At 51.0% G+C, this 19140-nt stretch overlaps 1 protein-coding gene across 15 annotated transcripts in view; it reads right to left on the reverse strand.

Annotated features, from left to right (window-relative positions):
• Positions 1–266: 266 nt before the first annotated feature.
• The window catches only part of GSE1 (Gse1 coiled-coil protein), a 392245-nt gene continuing 373371 nt past the window's right edge, over positions 267–19140 (reverse strand). For 14 of the 15 annotated variants that reach the window (XM_060185067.1, XM_060185066.1, XM_060185065.1 and 11 more), the window contains 10 exons: positions 18751–19085; positions 17289–17616; positions 14263–14876; positions 13318–13430; positions 12825–13095; positions 10794–10907; positions 9660–10031; positions 7856–8140; positions 4363–4466; positions 267–3904 (listed from right to left, as the gene is read on the reverse strand). In XM_060185067.1, the coding sequence (XP_060041050.1) occupies positions 3770–3904; positions 4363–4466; positions 7856–8140; positions 9660–10031; positions 10794–10907; positions 12825–13095; positions 13318–13430; positions 14263–14876; positions 17289–17616; positions 18751–19085 (2671 nt within the window). In that variant the 3' untranslated portion in view covers positions 267–3769. The remainder of the gene's footprint in view (positions 3905–4362; positions 4467–7855; positions 8141–9659; positions 10032–10793; positions 10908–12824; positions 13096–13317; positions 13431–14262; positions 14877–17288; positions 17617–18750; positions 19086–19140) is intronic. The other variant, XM_060185063.1, reaches the window with a different exon arrangement.

Here is a 19140-nt window from a genome sequence, read left to right on the forward strand (position 1 = left end):
CCGGGGGCTTGAACTGGGATCCTTATGCCGCTTCTTGCGCTTGGTGCCATGTGCGCTTAACCCACTGTGCCACCCCCGCCATTTTCTTTCTTTTGGACAGAGTGAGACACCTATGCTGCTTCTACTGCTTTTGAAACCCCCCCCCCCCACACACACACACACAACAGGTGGAGACCAGGCCCCAGGTCCTTGTGCATGGTGATATGTGTACTCTCCTGGGCGCACCACCACCATGGCTGGTGCCCCCATCTAACAAATGAAACACATTCTCTTTAATACGATTTAGCAAGGTTTTATTTTTTTTTGGATGTTGTCAGAAATTACAGCAATATATTCATAAATACCTAATTACTACATTCAACAAATAATATTACAATACAATTAATTCAAACAAGTACACTTAAGAACAGGTTTAATTTCACAGCATCTAAACTGCCCCTAGAGTGACCGAGGCACCATTCTCCTCCCTCCCATGAACGGTTCACTGTTCTAGTAAGTAAGCACAGGGCACATACAGAGTGACACAACCAATGAGCAGAATCTTTCCCAGGTCAAGGCAGAGTCATGGAGTCTGGATACTCACTGGGTCCTTGAAAGAGTGTGGAGGGTTTGCTAAGTGGTTAAGTCACACTATTTTAAAGACAGAATTGGCTTGGGCTTACTATCTCCCTCTGGTGGTGGCTTCTGGGAATTGCTTATCTTTTGAAAACATGACTTAAGAGGGGAAGAGGGTATCTACCCCAGCTTTTGAAACATGGCAGCTGTTGTGAACTACCCGAGGGACAATACCACTCTGAGTATAAACTTAAGGCGCTCTGTGTTGTGATTCTTTACTGGTGAAGGTGTGGGCTCCTTTTTAGCGTCCTTGGGGGCAGTTTATTAGAATGTTTTTGTTCTTGGTGTTTGATCATGTCCTTTAGGCTCTGAATATGAGACAAAGACAGCTCTTTGCAAATATCATATTTGTAAAGTGCCAAGTCTGGGGGGGGGGCATGCAGCAGGAGCTCTGGTTTCTGGCGGAGCCACACATTCAGTTCTGGAAGGCAGCCACGAGGCCAGGAAGCCCTACATCTTCATAGAAATACTGACACACAGGTTGCAGAGTCAATCTTAGAGCACATTTTGGTGTATTTGTTGACTTGGTCTTTTTGCCCTCAAGGTGAAACAGCTGAACAAAAGACTTCAGAGAATGCCCATGTCAATTTTTGTTAAGCCCAAACTGACCAAGACTCAGATGCTACTGTATTCTTTCTGAATCCTCTTTAAATAAGTGTTTCAAAACTACTGGGGATAAGCCATTATTGGGCACTATGCCTTAGTGGTACACTTGTGTTTTCAGCAAGTGCTTTTTGACTGTTGGCTTACTCATGCCGTCTAACCGGTCTACATTATATTCTGATTGTCATATTACTTCTTGAGCCCAAGAGTACTGAGTGATCTTGGCAGGCAGGGGAAGGAGAAAGCAGTTATTACTGATACTGCGACACAACTGCTGCCCAGCAGAGACCTGCCCAGTGTCGTCATCCTCCTGTAGCCAAAACTCCTCCCACAGGAGCCCCCCCCACCCCCCTTTGATGGCCAGGGAATGGGCCGAGTTCTTTCCCATCAACTTGCCCAGGCTAGTACCCAGAACACCCACACCTCTTCCGTGGAGGAGGACAGGGAGTGAAGGGCTAAGATGTAACTTAAGCCTTTAGACCAGAAAGAGCAAGTAGATTTTAGACAGGAACTCAGTGACACTTCGCCTTGGCTGTTGACGAGGCCCCCAGAGCAGCCCTTAGTTCTTTACAGGTCATTTCTGGGGAGAGGAAGGCGGCTTGTTGACTGCTGATAATACTGGTGGCACTTTTTGTCAGAGTTTGCTAATAACTGGAAGATTCTTGGCAGACAGACAAAGCAAACTGTGTGGGAACAGATAAAGCGACACAATGCCATCTGCCAGCAAGCTGTTCTGCACAGCTAAGGTCTGGGGCTGAGGGCACAGCCCCCACTCACAGTGAGGAGCCTATGCAAAGGTCAACTAGCCCCTCCCTGGCAAAGGTGGGGGGCATGGTGAGGAGTTGCCCCCTTTCCCCTCAGAGCCCCTAGCTGCTTTGGCCTCTAATGAGGGCCCTTTGGGGCAAGAGTCCCTTCTTAATCTACATTAAACCCTGCCTGAATGAGCAGGAACTGGATCAAGAAGGAGACACGTCCCCTATTGCTTTGCATGCCAATTTCTAGCTCCGGTGTTTGTCACAGTAAGTTCAAGAGGAGGAGAGAAGTTCAGCTCAGACGTCATTTTACCCTACTTTAGGCTCTTGCCAAGCTTTGCATCTAAATAAAGCCTCTAAATTTCTACTTTGCACCTGCTCTCATCAGACCGCTGTAAGACACCTTAGAATTCTAGCACAGAAATCGCTCACTTTCCTGAAAGGTTCTTTCCAAAGGGGGGAAAAGAAAAAAAAGAAAAAGCCCCGTGTAGGTCTGTGTGTGGAGACGCACACATAGTATCTAGCTACCTTGTTCCCACCAGAGGCTAGCCCCTCCTCACTTAATAGCAATGGCTGAGTTAGGTTTGCTGTCAGCTTGTCCAGAAGCTGGGGAGAGAGGGAGCAGAGGAGGTAAGTAATGCATGGCTTTCTACATTGCTTCCTGGTGCAACTCAAAAATGAAGTGATCGCATAGGCGCCAGTGGTAAGCTCTTTTACATTTCTTCTTTTAATTAAAAGAAAAAAAAAAACACTTCAGTATTTTTAATGTCCTGACCAGCAGCAGTACAAACACTAAAAGCAAGTTTTTTTTTTTGCCCAAGAAAAACAAAACAAAACCCCAAACAAGAAAACAAACGAACAACAACAACAAAAAAATCCCCCCAAAACCACATATTAAAAATGGCAGGCTTTTTATAACAATAATTAAAGTAATAAAAACATACAAAACTTTGTTTTTTTAATATATATACACAGTACAAGGCTGAAGCACCTTTGACTTTTCTCTCAAAATTTTACGTTTGTATGAAACCACCACCCACAGCAGTAACAATTTGGTGGGTGTGAATATATGTATATATAGAGCTCTGTACATTTTTCCCCCCATGAAGTAATAAAAAGGTACCTTCAGTTTGTTGCTTTTTGCTTTTTTTTTTTTTTTTTTTTTCCTCTTTAAGCGCTTTTGCAGGGAAAAGCCTTTGGATGAGGCTTCAGTCCTGTTGCTTTGTGTGTGCTCCTAGGACCTGTTGCTTTGAAGAAAAGTAACTGAAACAAGCCCTTTACTTAATGCTCCCAACCTTCATTCAGAGGAGGCAGGTCTCACTCCCTCCTGGGGAGGACTACGGCCAGCCCCACCCACAGGCATAGTTCTTGAGGCACAGTAAGTAACACGGCAACCAACAAACAGAACAGAGGGTCTGATCCAACTTACACACTCAGGGGCTACAAGTGACCGAGTTTTAGTGTTGGTAATGGAGCCTTCAGTTTCAGGGTTCAAAAGTAATGATGAGGTGGGGAGGGGGGGAAGAGAGAACAAAACCACCTTTAAAAATAGAAACTATGGGTGTCCTACACGGTTGCTCGCTGAATGACAAAGGTGATCAATTGCATTGAAGTCAAAGTGAGTTTTTTTTTGTTTTTTGTTTTCTTTCTTTTTCTGGAGCCTGGAATCCTTTGCTTCATGTGGCACATTCTCATTAATTTTAAGCTTCAAACCTCCCAGTGAAAAATATTAAATATTCATTGTAATAAAATAGATAATATTTCTATACTATAGGTTCGGCCTAGTGCAAGGGAAACCGTCACCTAGGATATCCCTTAAAGTAACCCCTAGGCCAATGCATTGCAGGCAACGCAAGGCACTTCCGTAAGTGATCCAGTTCCGCCTGGAGGCGCTCCCTTTCTGAAACAATCTTCTGTTTCTGGCTCCTCAGCTCCTAGAGAGAGGAGAGAGACCCATGTAAAAACAAACCAAACTCATTCCATGCCTAGATTCTCTAAAAACCCATTCTCTTTATCTCTTAGAACCAGTGTCTGCTTTGGGGGAGGCTGAGACAGAGCCACTGGGGCTAATCATGTGGGTCTGGGCCACAGGTAGGCAGGAGATAGTCTGGTTTGTCTCAAGACCCTTCCTCCTTAGCTGGCAAAGGCCGATAGAGACAATATATGTAATAACTACACCATAGGGATAGACAAGTACCTTCTTTCCCTTTTCTGAATCCATACTCTAGCATCAAGACTAGGTACCATCAGTGTGTAATTAACCTCTGTAGTTGGGGGTACCTGAACCTAGTCCTCGCACATGGTAACAAGTGAGCCAACTCCTCCCCCCTACATTTGTATGGGTGCTCTTAAACCCAAACTCAAGTTCAAGTCAGTAAGGACCCCAACTCACCGCCATGCTGTGAGAGAGCTGTTCTGCTGTGAGACTGAGGCTGTAATGCTGGGCCTCCAGTCTTCTGCACTGTGTCTGCAACACCTGCCGTTCCACATTTTGCTCTGAAAAGAAGTGATGTTGGGTATTAAAAAACAAAATTTCAGGAGTTGGTTGGTAGCGCAGATGGTGCAAGGGCTGGCGTAAGAATCCTGGTTTGAGCCCCCAGCTCCCCACCTGTAGGGGAGTCGCTTCACAGGCGGTGAAGCAGGTCTGCAGGTGTCTGTCTCTCTCTCCTCTTCCTCTCTCTGTCCTATCCAACAACAACAACATCAATAACTACAATAAAACAAGGGCAACAAAAGGGAATAAATATAAAAAAAAAAAAATTCAGGGGCCAGGTGGTGGCACACCTAGTTAAGCACACACAATACAGTGCACAAGGACCCAGGTTCCCACCTGCAGGGGTAAAGCTTCATGAGTGGTGAAGTAGGGCTGCGGGTATCTGTCTCTTTCCATATGTCCCCCTCCTCAATATCTGTCTCTAATAAAAGTAATTAATTTTTTTTTTTCTGAGGAGACGCAAGAACTCTGCTCTGGCAAATGGTAGTGCTGAGGATTGAACCTAATTTGGGAGGGAGGGGGCAGGTGCGTGTCTCAGTCCTGTGTTACAATACCCAGCTATTTTCTCCAGACCAATGTTGAGTATTGTTTTGAACATTGGGGCCACAGGCCTTGGTATTTCTGTTCTATTTAGTGTTGCCAGCCTTTAAATTATACTAGGAGATATGAAAAAGGGTCTAGGAAGGAAAAACAATTTAAATTTATACCTAATTACTGCCTTTTCTGTAACCCTAGAGCTTCAAAATGCAGTTTTCTAATAGGGTTAAGGCTTGCCAACTATTGAAAGCTGCATACAAAATCAGAGCACACTTAGAATTTTTGTTTTTTATGCAGCAACCCTAACAGCAAAAGAACAAAGACTGAACATATTGGGAAGTGAAGTTTAGTGAGGAGCCATTGCCAAACACTGAAAAGGTCTTCACTGCAACTGGTATGAGAAATCAACTTCTGTGGTCTGGAAGGTGGCTCAGTGGATAAAGCACTGGACTCTCATGCCTGAGATCTTGAGTCTGGTTCTTTCTCTCTCCTTCCCATCTTTCTCATAAATAAATAAAATCTTTAGAAATTAACTTCCAAAGATCATGCATCATAACCTCAAAATCAGCACAGGAAAAACTTCATCCTTTAGTAGATGCTTCACAAGTCTCACAAACCTGACTAGAGTCCCATTAGTGCACCTCTTTAATGGCACTAGATGTCCCGGCAAGGTAGAACAAGAAGGGTAAAAACAGGGAGTCCGGTGGGTTAAGTGCATGTGACGCAAAGCACAAGGACCGGCATAAGGATCCCGGTTCGAGCCCCCGGCTCCCCACCTGCAGGGGAGTCGCTTCACAGGTGGTGAAGCAGGTCTGCAGCTGTCTATCTTTCTCTCCCCTTCTGTCTTCCCCTCCTCTCGCCATTTCTCTCTGTCCTGTCCAACAACGATGAAAAACAAGGGCAACAAAAGGGAATAAATAAATAAATTTTTTAAAAAGTGTAAAAACTCAAAAGAGGGAGTCGGGCAGTAATGCAGTGGGTTAAGCGCACGTGGCATGAAGCACAAGGACCGGAGTAAGGATTCCAGCCCCCAGCTCCCCACCTGCTAGGGAGCTGTTTCACAGGCGGTGAAGCAGGTCTGCAGGTGTGTCTATCTTTCTCTCCCCTTCTGTCTTCCCCTCCTCTCTCCTATTCAATAACCACAATAAAACAAGTGCAACAAAAGGGAATAAATATTTAAAACAAAAACCCCAGAAGAACCAAACTTGTAAAAGATCTGGCCATGTACGATTAGCAAAACTTAAAAAGCAAAACTATTTTATGGTTTTAGGCCATGTTCATAAAGGGAATAATGTCACTCTCAAAGCATTCCTGGAAATTCTGTAGTAGACGGAGTGCCAGACTTGCATGGGAGGCTCAGTTTTACCCCGGGTGCTTAGCTTAGGCCTGAGTAGTGCTCTCTCTCATGTTACTAAATCAGTCTTAAACAATCACTATCAAAGAGGTGAATTCCCCACCCCCCCAATCTGTATATTGGATGGAATTGAAATTTCTTTTTTTGAAAATGGTTTGATATTTATTTATTATTATTGTTATTGATGTCATTGTTGTTAGATAGGACAGAGGGGGAAGAGAAAGATAGACACCTGCAGACCTGCTTCACCGCCTATGAAGGGACTCCTCTGCAGGTGGGGAGCCGGGGCTCAAACTGGGATCCTTACGCCATTCCTGGCGCTTAACCCACTACGCTACCGCCTGACTCCTGGAGCTGAAATTTCTTATGAAACCTTTGGATGGAACTAACAAGGTGATTCTGAAATCCAGAAGGGAAACAAGAGCGGATTGCCCCGTTATTAGCTCTTCTGGGTGTTCAACCGCCACCTCACTCTGTAGACTGAATTCTGGTCAGAAGCAGAACTGAAAGACTTGCAGAAGGAAATGCCAAGGAGCGTCATTAAGTTCTTATGGGAGAGAAGAAACTCTAAAACAAGCCACCAAAAACCACGCAGAAAAGATGGCAATGTTTCACTCCATTAAAAAGAAATAATGCTGTGCATTGCTTAAATGGGCACTTCTTTCCTCCATCTAAACTCCTCTGGTTTTTAGAGTGCGTGTTACAAAGTATTATGTGTAAATGATGTATTCAGCTCTTGATATTTTTATAACATGGTAATAACAGAAATTAAAACTCCTTTGTGACCTGGTAATGAATGAGAGAATTAGGAGGTGCTGGCCTGGGTTTTGCTAGCTGTGCCTGGCACTTCCTACTTCAGTTAAAAGCTGTTGCCTTGCTGCCAACTCATGAAATGGGGAGTGTAGAGGGCTCTCAGTTGGCAGTGACAGAGAGCCAGGAGCTCAAGAGAAGAGCCTCTGTCACCATTCTGCTCCCAAGAGGCTCTTGTGGGAAGTTCCTCTGCCTGTTTCACTAGAGGCAAAGGCTGGGCACTCCAACCTCTCCCACAAGAAATCCAAGGGTGGCAACGCAGTTTCTGTCATGGCCAGGAGGCGGCCTCTATAGTATAGGAAGCCCTCACAGAAGAAAAGATGGTGTCTGGAAGCAGCCTGATGAGGCCAGAAGCCTGCTGGTCCCCAGGCTTTGCCTCTCTCACAGGGAGGAAGTCTGTGCACTTGGAGTAGGGAATAAAATGTGCCAGTCACAGCACTGCTAAGCACAGGCACCTGAATTCCTCCACTGAGAAGGCCTCAGGTTTGTTTACAAGGAATTTCCATTTGTACATAAGCCCTGGGTGAACAGTTGCTGAATAACACTTATCTTCTGGTCTTTGCGCCTGGTTGCACCCCAGGAAATCTGAGCACTAGTATGGTCACTCAGAAGCAACGCCACAACTGGCAAGGGAAGTCCTGTCCTTTTTTTTTTTTTTTTTTAAATCAGCCCAGCCCTTCCCCTTTGTACCTTCTATATGCTCCTGGTACGCTTCAAAGATTGCCTCAATCCCTTGCCACTTGCGCCTGGGGGGCTCCTCCTCCTCATCGTCGTCATCCTCGTCGTCTTCCTCCTCTTCCTCTGAGTCCTGGTCCAGCTCAGGTGCCGGGGGGCCCTTCCTCACAGCAGTGGGCTCCTGCTGCCCATTGTGCTGGGGCAGAGGTGGCCGGCTGGAGGACTGCAGCTCAGGAATGTTGTAGTGGACAGATGCATCCACTTTGTGGTTCTGCTCCGCAGACAGCACGGCCACGTTCCCTATGGGGAGAGAGCACCAGCTGGTCACAGGGCCTGCAAGGACTGGCTTGCCCTGTCTTTGGTGAGAGTCAAGGCTTGCAGCAGGTCAGAGGAAAAGACTAGGGAGAGGGCAGAGCTGCTGAGAAGCTCTGGGCCAGGCCTGATTCAGAGATGAAAGATGGCATCGTGAGGAATGGCGAGAAAAGCCCATCGCTTCTAATCTATCCCGTGTGTGATCGCAGCTAAATTAATCTCTGAGCCTCCACATCTGGTTCTGTAAAATCACCGGTTGAGTTTGATCTAGCAGCTGCTCTCAGAAGTTCTACTGGTCCCCTCTCAGTGTCTGCTGTCTCTGGGGGCTGCCAGAAGTGTTCTAGCTGAAGCACACCGACTCCCTGTGTAGACCACAGCCTCTGGGGGAGCCCAATAGCCTATCTTTCAATTTGTTGCTTTGTACCTCTCAGGTTGGTACAGGCAGGGTGACCTTGCAGTCCCATGGGAATGCCAGAAAAGGGATAAAAATGAAACAAGACAGGGAAAATGTGGTCTAGAGCCGCAGAAAAGGCATGCAAGGTGGGTGAAGCCTTGTCATCTAGTGGTAACACCTAACTTCTTGTGTCAAGAGTACTCCTGATAGGGGAGGGGATTGTTCAAGTACTATAAAATCCTACTCCCCTTTCATTTCTGCTATAGCACTCACCTCCGTGAAAGATACCTGCTTCAGTAAACATTACCCAGCTCTTCTAGCTTTTAGATATTTTAGTGGCTTTGGTACAATTGTGCTCTGGCTGTTGGCCAGTAATTTAACTCAGTAATTAAGACGAGGATTGTTTTCTAATCAGTTTCCAACTCCTGACTCAGCTGGCATGAAATGTAACATCCTCCAGCTTCTAGTGACCTCCCACTAAAATGCAAGAGGGCAATGGAATTGGGGGCTCAGGGTGGAACTGGAGCAACTGTTGTCATCAGGGGTTTGCTAGGGTGTGGAAGATAGCTCACCTACCTTATGGTCCTGGGTTTGAGAACTATATGGGAGCCCTGTGGATGGAAAGCTGTACTGTGGTGTTTTCCCCCCTCTCTAATTCCTCTCAAAAAAAAAAAAATAAAGTAAAAGAACTGACTCAGGGTAAGATGGGGGATGGCTGCTCAGTGATACTGCACATGTGCAGGGTTCTGGGTTAAAGCCCCCTCCCCGCCACACACACACACACACACACACACACACACCTGCATGAAAAGGTTTCTTGGGGTGTGTGCGTATGACTCATCTGTAGAAAGTGTAAATCCTGTGTCTGCTGGAGCGGCACCTCACTCACCTGACCTAACTAGAGAAGTGCTTCTGCTGGTTGGAAGTGTTTGCCAACTGGTAGCATCAGTATCACCCAGGAACCGGACTGAGATGTAGAGTCTCAGGCCCCCCCCTGAGTCTAACCTGCCTCTAACTAGCCGCCAGGAGCCTGGTGCACATGGTGGTGGCAGAGGGGTGAAGTCAGTGCTACACTGTGGGACAGGACAGGAGTATGAGCCCCCGCCTCCCTACCTTTATGCTTCTGCAAGGCCTTCTGGGTGGACTGCAGCACCGATTCGTGGAACTGATGTGCAAACTCCTCTGCCATGAAAGGCTCCCACGGCTTGCTCTTCCCATTGATGCTGTGGGACAGCGGCACAGGGACGTCCTTGGGCGCTGGGCCCTGGATGTAATGAAGCATACTCAGACTCTTCTTGCCCCCGGGAGCCTCGCTCAGCCTGGCCTTCTCGCTGCTGGCAGGAGCCGGCTCCTGCACCCGAGAGAGCTCCTGGGGCCGGAGATGTTCTAGTCTCCCAGGCTCTGTGGCCTTCGGGGTGTCAGACAAAGAAGCAGCAATTCCCACAGGTTTCTCTGTGTCCAGAGGGGCTGGCTGCGTGGCAGGCTCTTTGAGAGACATAAAGCAAAGGGAGCATTAAGCACTGCAAGCGAACAGGCAGATCCTGACCTCCAGAGCTCCCACTTCACAAAGAGCTAGTACAAAGAACCAAGACTCAAAGGACAGTTAATTAAATGTCAGTGTGTGCTGTGAGGTCTGCAGGCGGGTGTGTTTTAGCAGCAAGTCCATCCTTGAAAGGTGCCCTCAGGCAGGCAGCTAGGAAGAAAAAGAAGCTAAAGATGAAGCAAGTGACTTCAGGCCACCAGAAAGGCAGGAAAGCTGGGTAGCCCAACCCCACAAGAAAGCCCAAATTAGGAGTCAGGGATAAGGACCAGGAGTGCCTGCACTGTTGAGCAGCATAGCAAGGTGGGACCAGAGCCATCACAGAGACAAGGTGTGAAAGAAAGCGTGTGTCAGAGACCCAGAAGGCAGAAAAAAAAAAAAAAAGAGCAAAACAGAAGATGCCAGAGAGAAGCGTGAGGCAGAGGCAGAGCAGGCGGCAGCGCTGGAACGATGACTGCTAGACAGCCCTGTGGAAGCCAGGACCCCACCCCAACTCTGAGCCCTGACTGAACTCCTGTGAGTCTCCTGAAGATAACCTTCCCCATAGTGCAGGGGAAGCTGAACAAGCAGGATGGGGAGAAGTGCCGTTTCCAAGAGCAAAGATCCAGGATGAAGAAGGCCTTGAGTGGTCACCTCACATCCAAGAAGCCCACAGGACCGTCCCGGGCAGTGGCGGGTGGGGTTGTCCGTCCCACCCTGGGCCTTACCACTCAGGGAGGCAGCAGGACTGTCCCTCGGAGAGCTCCTGAGTGAGTCTGCCACTGTTGCCGATAGTGCTTTCTGCTTCAGGGCACGGAGCATTTCAACAAGCCTCTCTTTCTCTATGAGAAAAGCAGCCCGAGGTTACCAGCGCAGCTGCATGGCTTCCCGGAGGGAAGGAGGGCAGGATGCAGGTGCAAGCCCTTCTACCCAAGGGAGATGTGGACACAGGAACAGGTGGTGCTCAGAGTAAGGGCTCTGTGTTTCACAGATAGCCCAGGTTCCTCTCTCTGCTTTTGCCTACAATGGCCACACCTTAACAGAAGATGAGGGGCATCTGCAAACCCTTCCAGGTGAGATCTTAATCAGGAGACAGAAGAAACTGGCTTCCATACGGGTTAAACCGCCCCACAGATCCGACACCACCTGTACACACAGGTGCATCTCAGTGTGGGCTCCAACACCTGAGCACAGTTCCCACCACGGCTGTCATTTGCCAAGAAGGAACACATGCCACCGCTGGCTGTTGCAGTGGCACTAAAGGACTGGGACTGAAGTGGTCATGCCACTGGTGGCTTCCTCTAGATATTTCAGTGAGACACAGAGATGTCCTTCGCAAACAACCACGTCCAGGGTAGCTATCCACATCACAGTCCTTTAAAGGCAGGGCAAGAATCTGAGTTCACCAGTCAGAAAAAGCAACCTGGCATGATGCCTGAGTGGTGGAAGGGGCAGAAACATCTAAGCAACCTACGGACACTTTCACTTTTGACTCGTTTCCTGAGACAAGCAGCCACAGGGCAGGAGGGGGACTTAGAAGCATGTATAGATGAGCATCCAGATGGGGCAGGTCCTCACTTATGCCACCACCCCAAAACTCAGCCTGTGTGGGGGGGGGGAATGACAACAGACCAAGGAAATGAATTCCAAGAGTACTGCTCTTCGGCATGATGGATTCCTGCCCCAGACTCAACCCAATGTGCCTGCCCCTATGTAGTCTGACCAAACCAGAAGCACTATTCACAAGCCACCCGCTCACACAGTGCTGGGGAGTAGGGGGGTGGGGCTTCAGATTGTTGCCCCTTCTTCCTTTAGAGCAGGAACGTGGGTGGACTACCAAGAGAAAGCACCTCCCACTATATAGGCTTGTGCCAGGGAGTCACCATACCCACCTCCTCCAGCACAAGGAGACCCTACAAATGACTAGAACAGCTGACAGGCCGAGGTACATGCAACACTCAGAGTTGACACTGGCCAGCCTTCATTTCCACCTGGGACTCCACAAAAGACAACTGGTGTGGGGTGGAAAGCTGAAGTGGTGAACAGAACAGGGACAAGGTCTTGAAAACAGAAGAGTGCCTTCCTTTATCAAGAAACGCAGTGCTGTTGGAGTGGCCTCCCCAGCCCAATTTTTAGTTCTGTGCACTCAGAATGAGGAAGGGGGAGATAGCACAGTGGTTATATAAAAGACTTTCATGCCCGAGGATCCAAAGGCCCAGGTTCAATCTCCAGTACCATCCAGAAGCCAGAGCTGACCAGTGCTCCGGTTAGAAGGGACCCAGTTGACTGCACACGCCACCATGCACAAGGACCCAGGTTCAAGTCCCTACTCCCCACTGTAGAGGGGAAGCTTCAAGAGCAGTGAAGCGGGGTTGTAAGTGTCTCTTCCCCTCCCTTTCTGTTTCTGTCTTATTAAAATGGAGCAATAGATTCGTTGTATAGGCTTCGAGACTCAGATAACCCTAGTGGCAGAGAGAGAGAGAGAGAGAGATCAGCACATTGTCCTACCATCCATGGAACTCCCTTGGTGCTCAAACCTAGGGCCTCACACATGACAAGGCACACACACTCCGTCCATAGACTCTTTTCCTGTCCTCAGTGCTGCTTGCCTGGAGATCCCAGAGAATTATAGAGAATCCCACTGCTGGTTCTCCAGATCCTGCCTGAGGTCTGGCTCCCGTTCATGCCCAGATGCTTCTGAAGCTTTGAGTCATCCTTGTGAGAACCCCGCCCCTGCCTGGCCCGTGCTGGGGGCATACCTTTCCTCTTCTCAGCGCTGATGTGGGTCAGGTTGAAGATGGTCAGGAACTTCTTCTTCTCTTCGAAGTTGGGGCTGTTGTTCATCTCGTCAGGGCTGTAGCGGGTGGACAGTGCCAGGCGCGGGGAAGGCGTCTGCCGCTTGGTCTGTATCGTCGGGGGCGACGGGCTCCTCTCTCTCAGCATCCGCCGCCGCTTCCTCCGCTTCTGGATCAGCAACTCCTCCTTCTGCTGTTGGGTGGTCAAGCCAAAAAGTTGCAAAAACTCTAGCTTCTAGATTGGGAAAGAAAACAAATGGGTTTGAAACCACTGGCGGCGGCGGCATGCTTCCACTGTCCCTGGTGGACCCTCCCGAGGCGCTCAGGGTGCCAAAGGGGTCTGGATAGTAAGTGTGGCTGCACAGCAAGTGTATTTGCAATTGGCACTGCACAAAAGCCAAACAGCCAGCCCCAAAGCCTGGCCTGCAGTCCCACAGTGCCAGTCACGCCCAGATACCTCAGAGGATGTGTCCAGCTTGAGGGGCGGCTGCTCAGCCACACAGCGCAGATGGGCCCTGACCTCTTCTTCGTCACTCTCGTCGTAAGAGTCATCCAGGTCATAGTAGTACCCTGCCGGCAAGAATGGGCTGACTCAGTGGATGTGTGAGGGAAGAGTCCTGAGCACCCTCAAACCTGGTTTCTTTCAACCCAAGTGGGGAGAGCAAGAGTCCTGATCCCCAGGCCTTTCAGGGCTGGCAGCAGGCCTGCCTAGACCAAATGACCCTATACAGCAAGGCAATTCCCAGGCTGATACTGGTCCTCTGCCAAGGGACCTGTCAACACAGGCCTGGGCCTGCATCCACAGCAACCACAGGCTATGTGTTGCACATCCATTCCCCCCCCCCCCCACTGTGACCATCTGGGCCCATCACCCTGGAGGGGACAGGTAAAGTCAGGTCCTGGTCTTCTAAGAGGCACGCAAACTCACAGGCTAGGAACAGAGAAAAATCCTTGAGAACTACAGCTCGTGGAGACCAATAACCCAGGAAGACCCAGCCTTGGCCCCATTTCTGGGAGGAAGGAGTCCAGAAAGCAAGTTGGTCTGGAGCCTCGGCTCTCTGGGGAGCTGCTGATAGGTACTCCCCCACCCCTACTGAAGACAGCAGTGTGTGTGGACCCCTGCTGGGCCCAGGCCAGCTCTCCTCATGCTACTGCGCTATTAATATTTAAAACTATCTTATTAGCCTCAGTTCATCATTTATTAATCATGTGTGTCTCGCAGACAAGCTTTGATTTGGTTTTTGGGGACAAATGGCATTGCAGCAGGGTGGGTTGGGGCCCTAGTTCTATCTCAGCAGCTGTAGGAGGTATCTGAGGGAACCTGGGGGCCTGCTCCCAGGAGTGGCCAGGGCTCCAGGGCAGGAGGCAGCCGAGGGAGATGAGGAAGGCAACTGGAACCCACCTTTTTCCTGGGCTTCCCGCCTGCGGCGTTCCTCCAAATCCAGCTTGCTGACCAGCCTCCGGCGCTGCTGCAGGAACTCATCATAGATGTAGGCGGGATCAGGGCCTCGCGGTGCTGGGGGCCGGTAGGGCGAGCCGGGCTTCAGGGGGGCCGTGAGCTCCCCGAAGGTGGTTGGCTGCGTCAGGGAGGCCCGCTGCTGGCCCAGCAGGGTCTGGGTGGATTTCTCCAGCTCCGCCAGGAAGGGCCCAGGCCCATGGGGAAAGGCCGGGTGTTCCAGGGTCCCTGCCTCCCGGGGCGGTGGTTGGTACTTGTCCAGAGGGGTGGCCTCACGCTTCCGGGACCCCTCGTCTGCCTTTTCTGGGCAGTAGACCCGCTCCACCTTCACCAGTGGGACAGCTGCGGGCCGGCTGGGCTCAAATGGGGCGGGGTGGCTGTGCAAGGGGTGGCTTTCTGGGGCTCTTCGCGGCTCCAGGGGGGTGTCCATTAGGGACACGGGGTTCCAGAGGGCCGTGGACACTGAGTGGTGCTGGGGTTTGGGTGAGATGAGGGGCGGTGGCCCACCAAAGTGCTGTGGGGGGTCTCGGCTGCCAGGCTCGTGACGCGTGGGTCCTGGCCTGGGGAAAGAGCAGACCAGGTCATCAGACTTGCGAGCGGGTACCTGAATACCACAGCCTGTCTGGTGCAATGGAGCTCACACAGAATCCTAGAAGTCAGGACCGGAGGGACACAAAGAATGCCCACTCAAGTGATGCCACTTCTCCAACCAACTAACTGGACAGGCAAGTGTGAGCCTGCTCCAGGGTGTGGGGAGCAGACCTGCCTTCCTTCCACCTTCTCTCTCACCTCCAAACCCCTCTGGCTCTACCACCCACCGCCAAAGTGGGAATGTTTTCCTGGATGCTTAGAGCTTTTGTAAGGACAAGGGTCCTGTTTTCCTCAGGCAGTAGGCCTATCCCGGGGGGGAGGGTGGGGTGGGGGGGGTGGGGGGAAAGGCAGGGCTCCTAGTAAGGAGTGCTCGTGTCACTGTGACCTCGCTTCTGGTGCCTGCCCAGCCCAGCAAGATGAGGATTGACCCCTAGGGGGCCCTGGATGCCATGTGGCTCCAAAGCAGCAGCTACACCCAAAGGGGTTCAAAGTCTAGCCCAGACTACGCCACGGCTGGGTTCCTCTCACCTGCAAGAAGGCAGGGAGCTGGGCAGACATCCACCAGACAAGAGGCCCCACCACAGGTCAAACCAACCAATCACACCTTCCAAAGATTATCTGCCCCCCCACCCCCCAAAAAAAAAGCTGATTGGTCTATTATTTTAGGAGAAGCGAGAAGTGGGTGGGTGGGGTGGGGTGGAGGAGTGACGATACTGGACACAGCTGCCATGGCTGCTCTGAGCTATGCCCCAGTCCAAGGCGGGGAGACAAGCTCATGCCCTTGTGCCTCTGGCAGATGAAAAAGGGGCCCCTGTGGAGAAGCTTTGTGTCCATGAGTCAACAACCAGGCATGATACCTGTTAGCAGAATAAATACTTCATGCACTGCAGCCAATTGCCACATGGCTTTCTCCCTTGGAGCACAAGGGCCTGCTAGAACATCAAGTTCACACTGCCATGGGTCGAGTGCACCACCGGCTGCCGCTGGGAGCCAGGGCATATCCCAGCCCCAAAACCAGGCATTAGAGGGCTGTGAGGTGCTGTGGCAAGGCCACCCCAAACTCAGATCCTGGAGGCTGCCTTGGGATCCCAGAGGAAGAATCTCCCCCCCCCCCAACCCAGTCACCTAGGAGTCTGTGCCCAGAGATTTTATCAGTAGGACCTAAGACATGCTGGCTGCTTGCCCAGCCCCCTAGGTGTGCAGGGATGAGTATAGTGGGGCAGAGAGAATACCTTCCCAGCAGACAAAGCTGAGCCTTAGGGTGGCTTCAGAGTGGACTGGAGTGGAGAGTGAGGCAGTGGAGCAGAGGGAAGCAAGTCAGGCTGTGTGTGGCCCAGCAAGCTATGGGGAGAGCATGCTGGGGCCTGGGCTAGTTACCCCGGTTAGGCTGCTGAGCTGAGCTAACCTGCACTGCCACTCAGCACAGGGCACCCTGTTTTGGGGGAGAGGGTGTAATGGGAGGGGGAGGGGCAGCAAGAGAAAAGGCCAGTGGTCAGCCAAAAGTTGGGAGGTCAGAGACAGACTGCAGCTTTAAGACTTTTGCCTCCTAGGTGGAGACAATGACGCTCTGACACAAGGAAATGAAAGACAATTACTGGATGGTTTCACATGTGAATGGAATAGACAGCGGACAAATTTGCAAAGCAAAAAGCCACAACTGCCTGTGGAAGCCACTGATGGTCATCAGTGGACACAAAGAAGGGTGATGGGGGATAAGTATTGGGGACTCTGGAGGTGGAAGGGATGAACTGTACACACACACACATACACACAACACTCACAAGACTAAACTAAAAAAAAAAAAAAACACAAGACTAAACTAAAACCATATGTATCATTTCCAAAGTGGAGAAGCCCCAACAATAACAATAAAAACAGTGGGAGTCGGGCAGTAGCACAGCGGGTTAAGCACATGGCACAAAGCACAAGGACCGTCATAAGGATGCCAGTTTGAGCCCCCGGCTCCACAGGGCTCCCCACCTGCAGGGGAGTCACTTCACAGGTGGTGAAGCAAGTCTGCAGGTGTCTTTCTCTCCCCGTCTTCCCCATCTCTCTCCATTTTTCTCTGTCCTATCTAACAACAACATCAATAACAACAACAATAACTACAACAATAAAAAACAAGGGCAACAAAAGGGAAAAACAAATAAATATAAAAACAAACAGAAACCTAATAAAAACAGTAATAAAATTTAAGAAGAGTAAGAAAGCAAGGCTTCTGCCCCAGACACACGTGCTAACCTAGGGCACTCCACAGATACAAGCTGGGGGGACAGCCCACACACCTGCCCGCCTGGGAAGCAGAGCAGCCAGCACCCACCATCTTCAAGGCTGGCGGGATTTAAGCCCCCCGCCCCGCTGCACCCTGCACCCCCCCCTACCTGGCACTCTCAGGCCTGTGCTCGGGCTCCGCAGGCACGGGCGGGCGGCCCATGTCCAGGTGCTGCTCCAGCACCTGCTGCCGGAACTCGGACACCTGCGATTGCCGGTCCTCCTTCTCTTGCCGCAGCCGCCGCTGCCGTGCCAGCCACTTCTCCTCCTCGTTGGTGCGCTGGATGAGCAGGGCTGTGGCAGCGCTGCTGCCTGGCAGTGAGAAGAGCCCATGGTTGGAGAGGAGGCCGTGAACTGCGTGGTGGGGCGTGGGCGCCGGGTGCAGGGGATGCTGCACGGGCTTGGGAGCCTGTAGACCTGAGGTGTCCTTTAGCTTCTCTGTGGGGGAGAAAGGCTGTCAGGTCAGGACCTTGACACCTGGGCCCAGCTCCTCCTGCCCAGGCTGCCCTAGGGGAGGCTGGGAGGTACCTCTCCTGGCAAACTCTCTACTGTGATGAGGCCCCAGTACCAACATGGGAGCACTATGGACAGCACCAGGGGGAGCTCCCTGAATGGTGGAGTTGTACTGTAGTCTCTCCTCTGCCCTGTCCCCTCCTCTGAAGCAGTGAAAATCAGCTGCATGCTGATAGTATCATACAGTGCTAAGCTCTGGGTTCATTCCCTGCTGCCACAGAAGAAATGTGCAAGGGAGATGGCTCAGTGGGTAGAGCAAGGATTGTCTTATCTAAGATCCTGGGTTTGAGCCCTGGCATCACATGGGAGCAACCATGATACAGAGTGGTGCTTAAGTGTGCTCCCTTCTCCAAGTATAGATAGTAAAAAATTGAGGGCTGGGTGGTGGTTCACGTGGTAGCACCCACACATTACCATGCACAATGACCCAGTTTCAGATCTTCATGGGGGATGCCTCAAGAGCAGTGGAGCAGTGCTGCAGGTCTCTCCCTCCCTCCCTCCCTCTCACCTGTATATCAAATGTCTGGCTCAAGGCAGTCATTCAGCAGCACTACCCATGCATGAGGTTTACTCTTCAGTGAATTTAAAAAAGGGGCCTGCAGAAGCTTTGGTGGGGGGGAGCATATCTCATCCCTGTTGTCACAGTGACATGCTGGTAGGCTCTGCTCTTGTACCAGTGGGGTGCTGCAGGCAATAAGATTTCAGACTGAGCTGTCACGGAGACCCAAGACAGGTTCCAACAGAGGTGAAGACTCACTCAAACCTCAGCGCTTCTGAATACATTACTCACGGTTCACAGATAGACACTCTAATGCTGTGCACAAAGAGTGTTAACACTTTGGCTATACTCTAATACTGTGTACGCTGTCTTTCGGAGTGCTGGGAATGAGGGCCCTGTACATGTGTTCTATCACTGAGCTACCTGCCTGACCAACTGAGTGTCCCGAGGTGGCCTCCACCCAGGTAATCTGGGTGGGTATCACCATGAAATCTGTCTCACCATGCACCTGATTGTCAGGCCTTTCCCCCCGGGGCAGCTGACACCTCCCACCCATGTACCTGCTCTCGTGGGGGTCAGCTGCTCTGCGGGCTTCACCCGCTCATCTGGGGCATGGGTGCGCAGCCCATGCAGCTCTGCTGCAGGCAGGAATGCTGGTTCCAGCGCCTTGGCGGCCAGCAGCTCCTTCTCGCGGGCCCGCTGCTCCCGCTGCCGCTCCAGCTCTCGTTCCCGCTCCTTCTCACGCTCACGCTCCAACTCCTTTTCCCGCTCACGCTCACGCTCCTTTTCCCGTTCTCGCTCCTTCTCCCGCTCACGCTCCCGGTCGGCTTCCCGCTCCCTCTCGCGCTCACGCTCACGCTCACGCTCCCGCCTCAGCTCTTCATCCATCTGCAGTCTGGGGGGAAGGGAGCGAGGGGTAGCCCAAGTGGCAGGCACGGCAGGCCCTAGCT

The sequence above is a fragment of the Erinaceus europaeus genome, chromosome 2, assembly GCF_950295315.1.
Source record: "Erinaceus europaeus chromosome 2, mEriEur2.1, whole genome shotgun sequence".
In the NCBI taxonomy this organism is placed as follows: Eukaryota; Metazoa; Chordata; class Mammalia; order Eulipotyphla; family Erinaceidae; genus Erinaceus; species Erinaceus europaeus.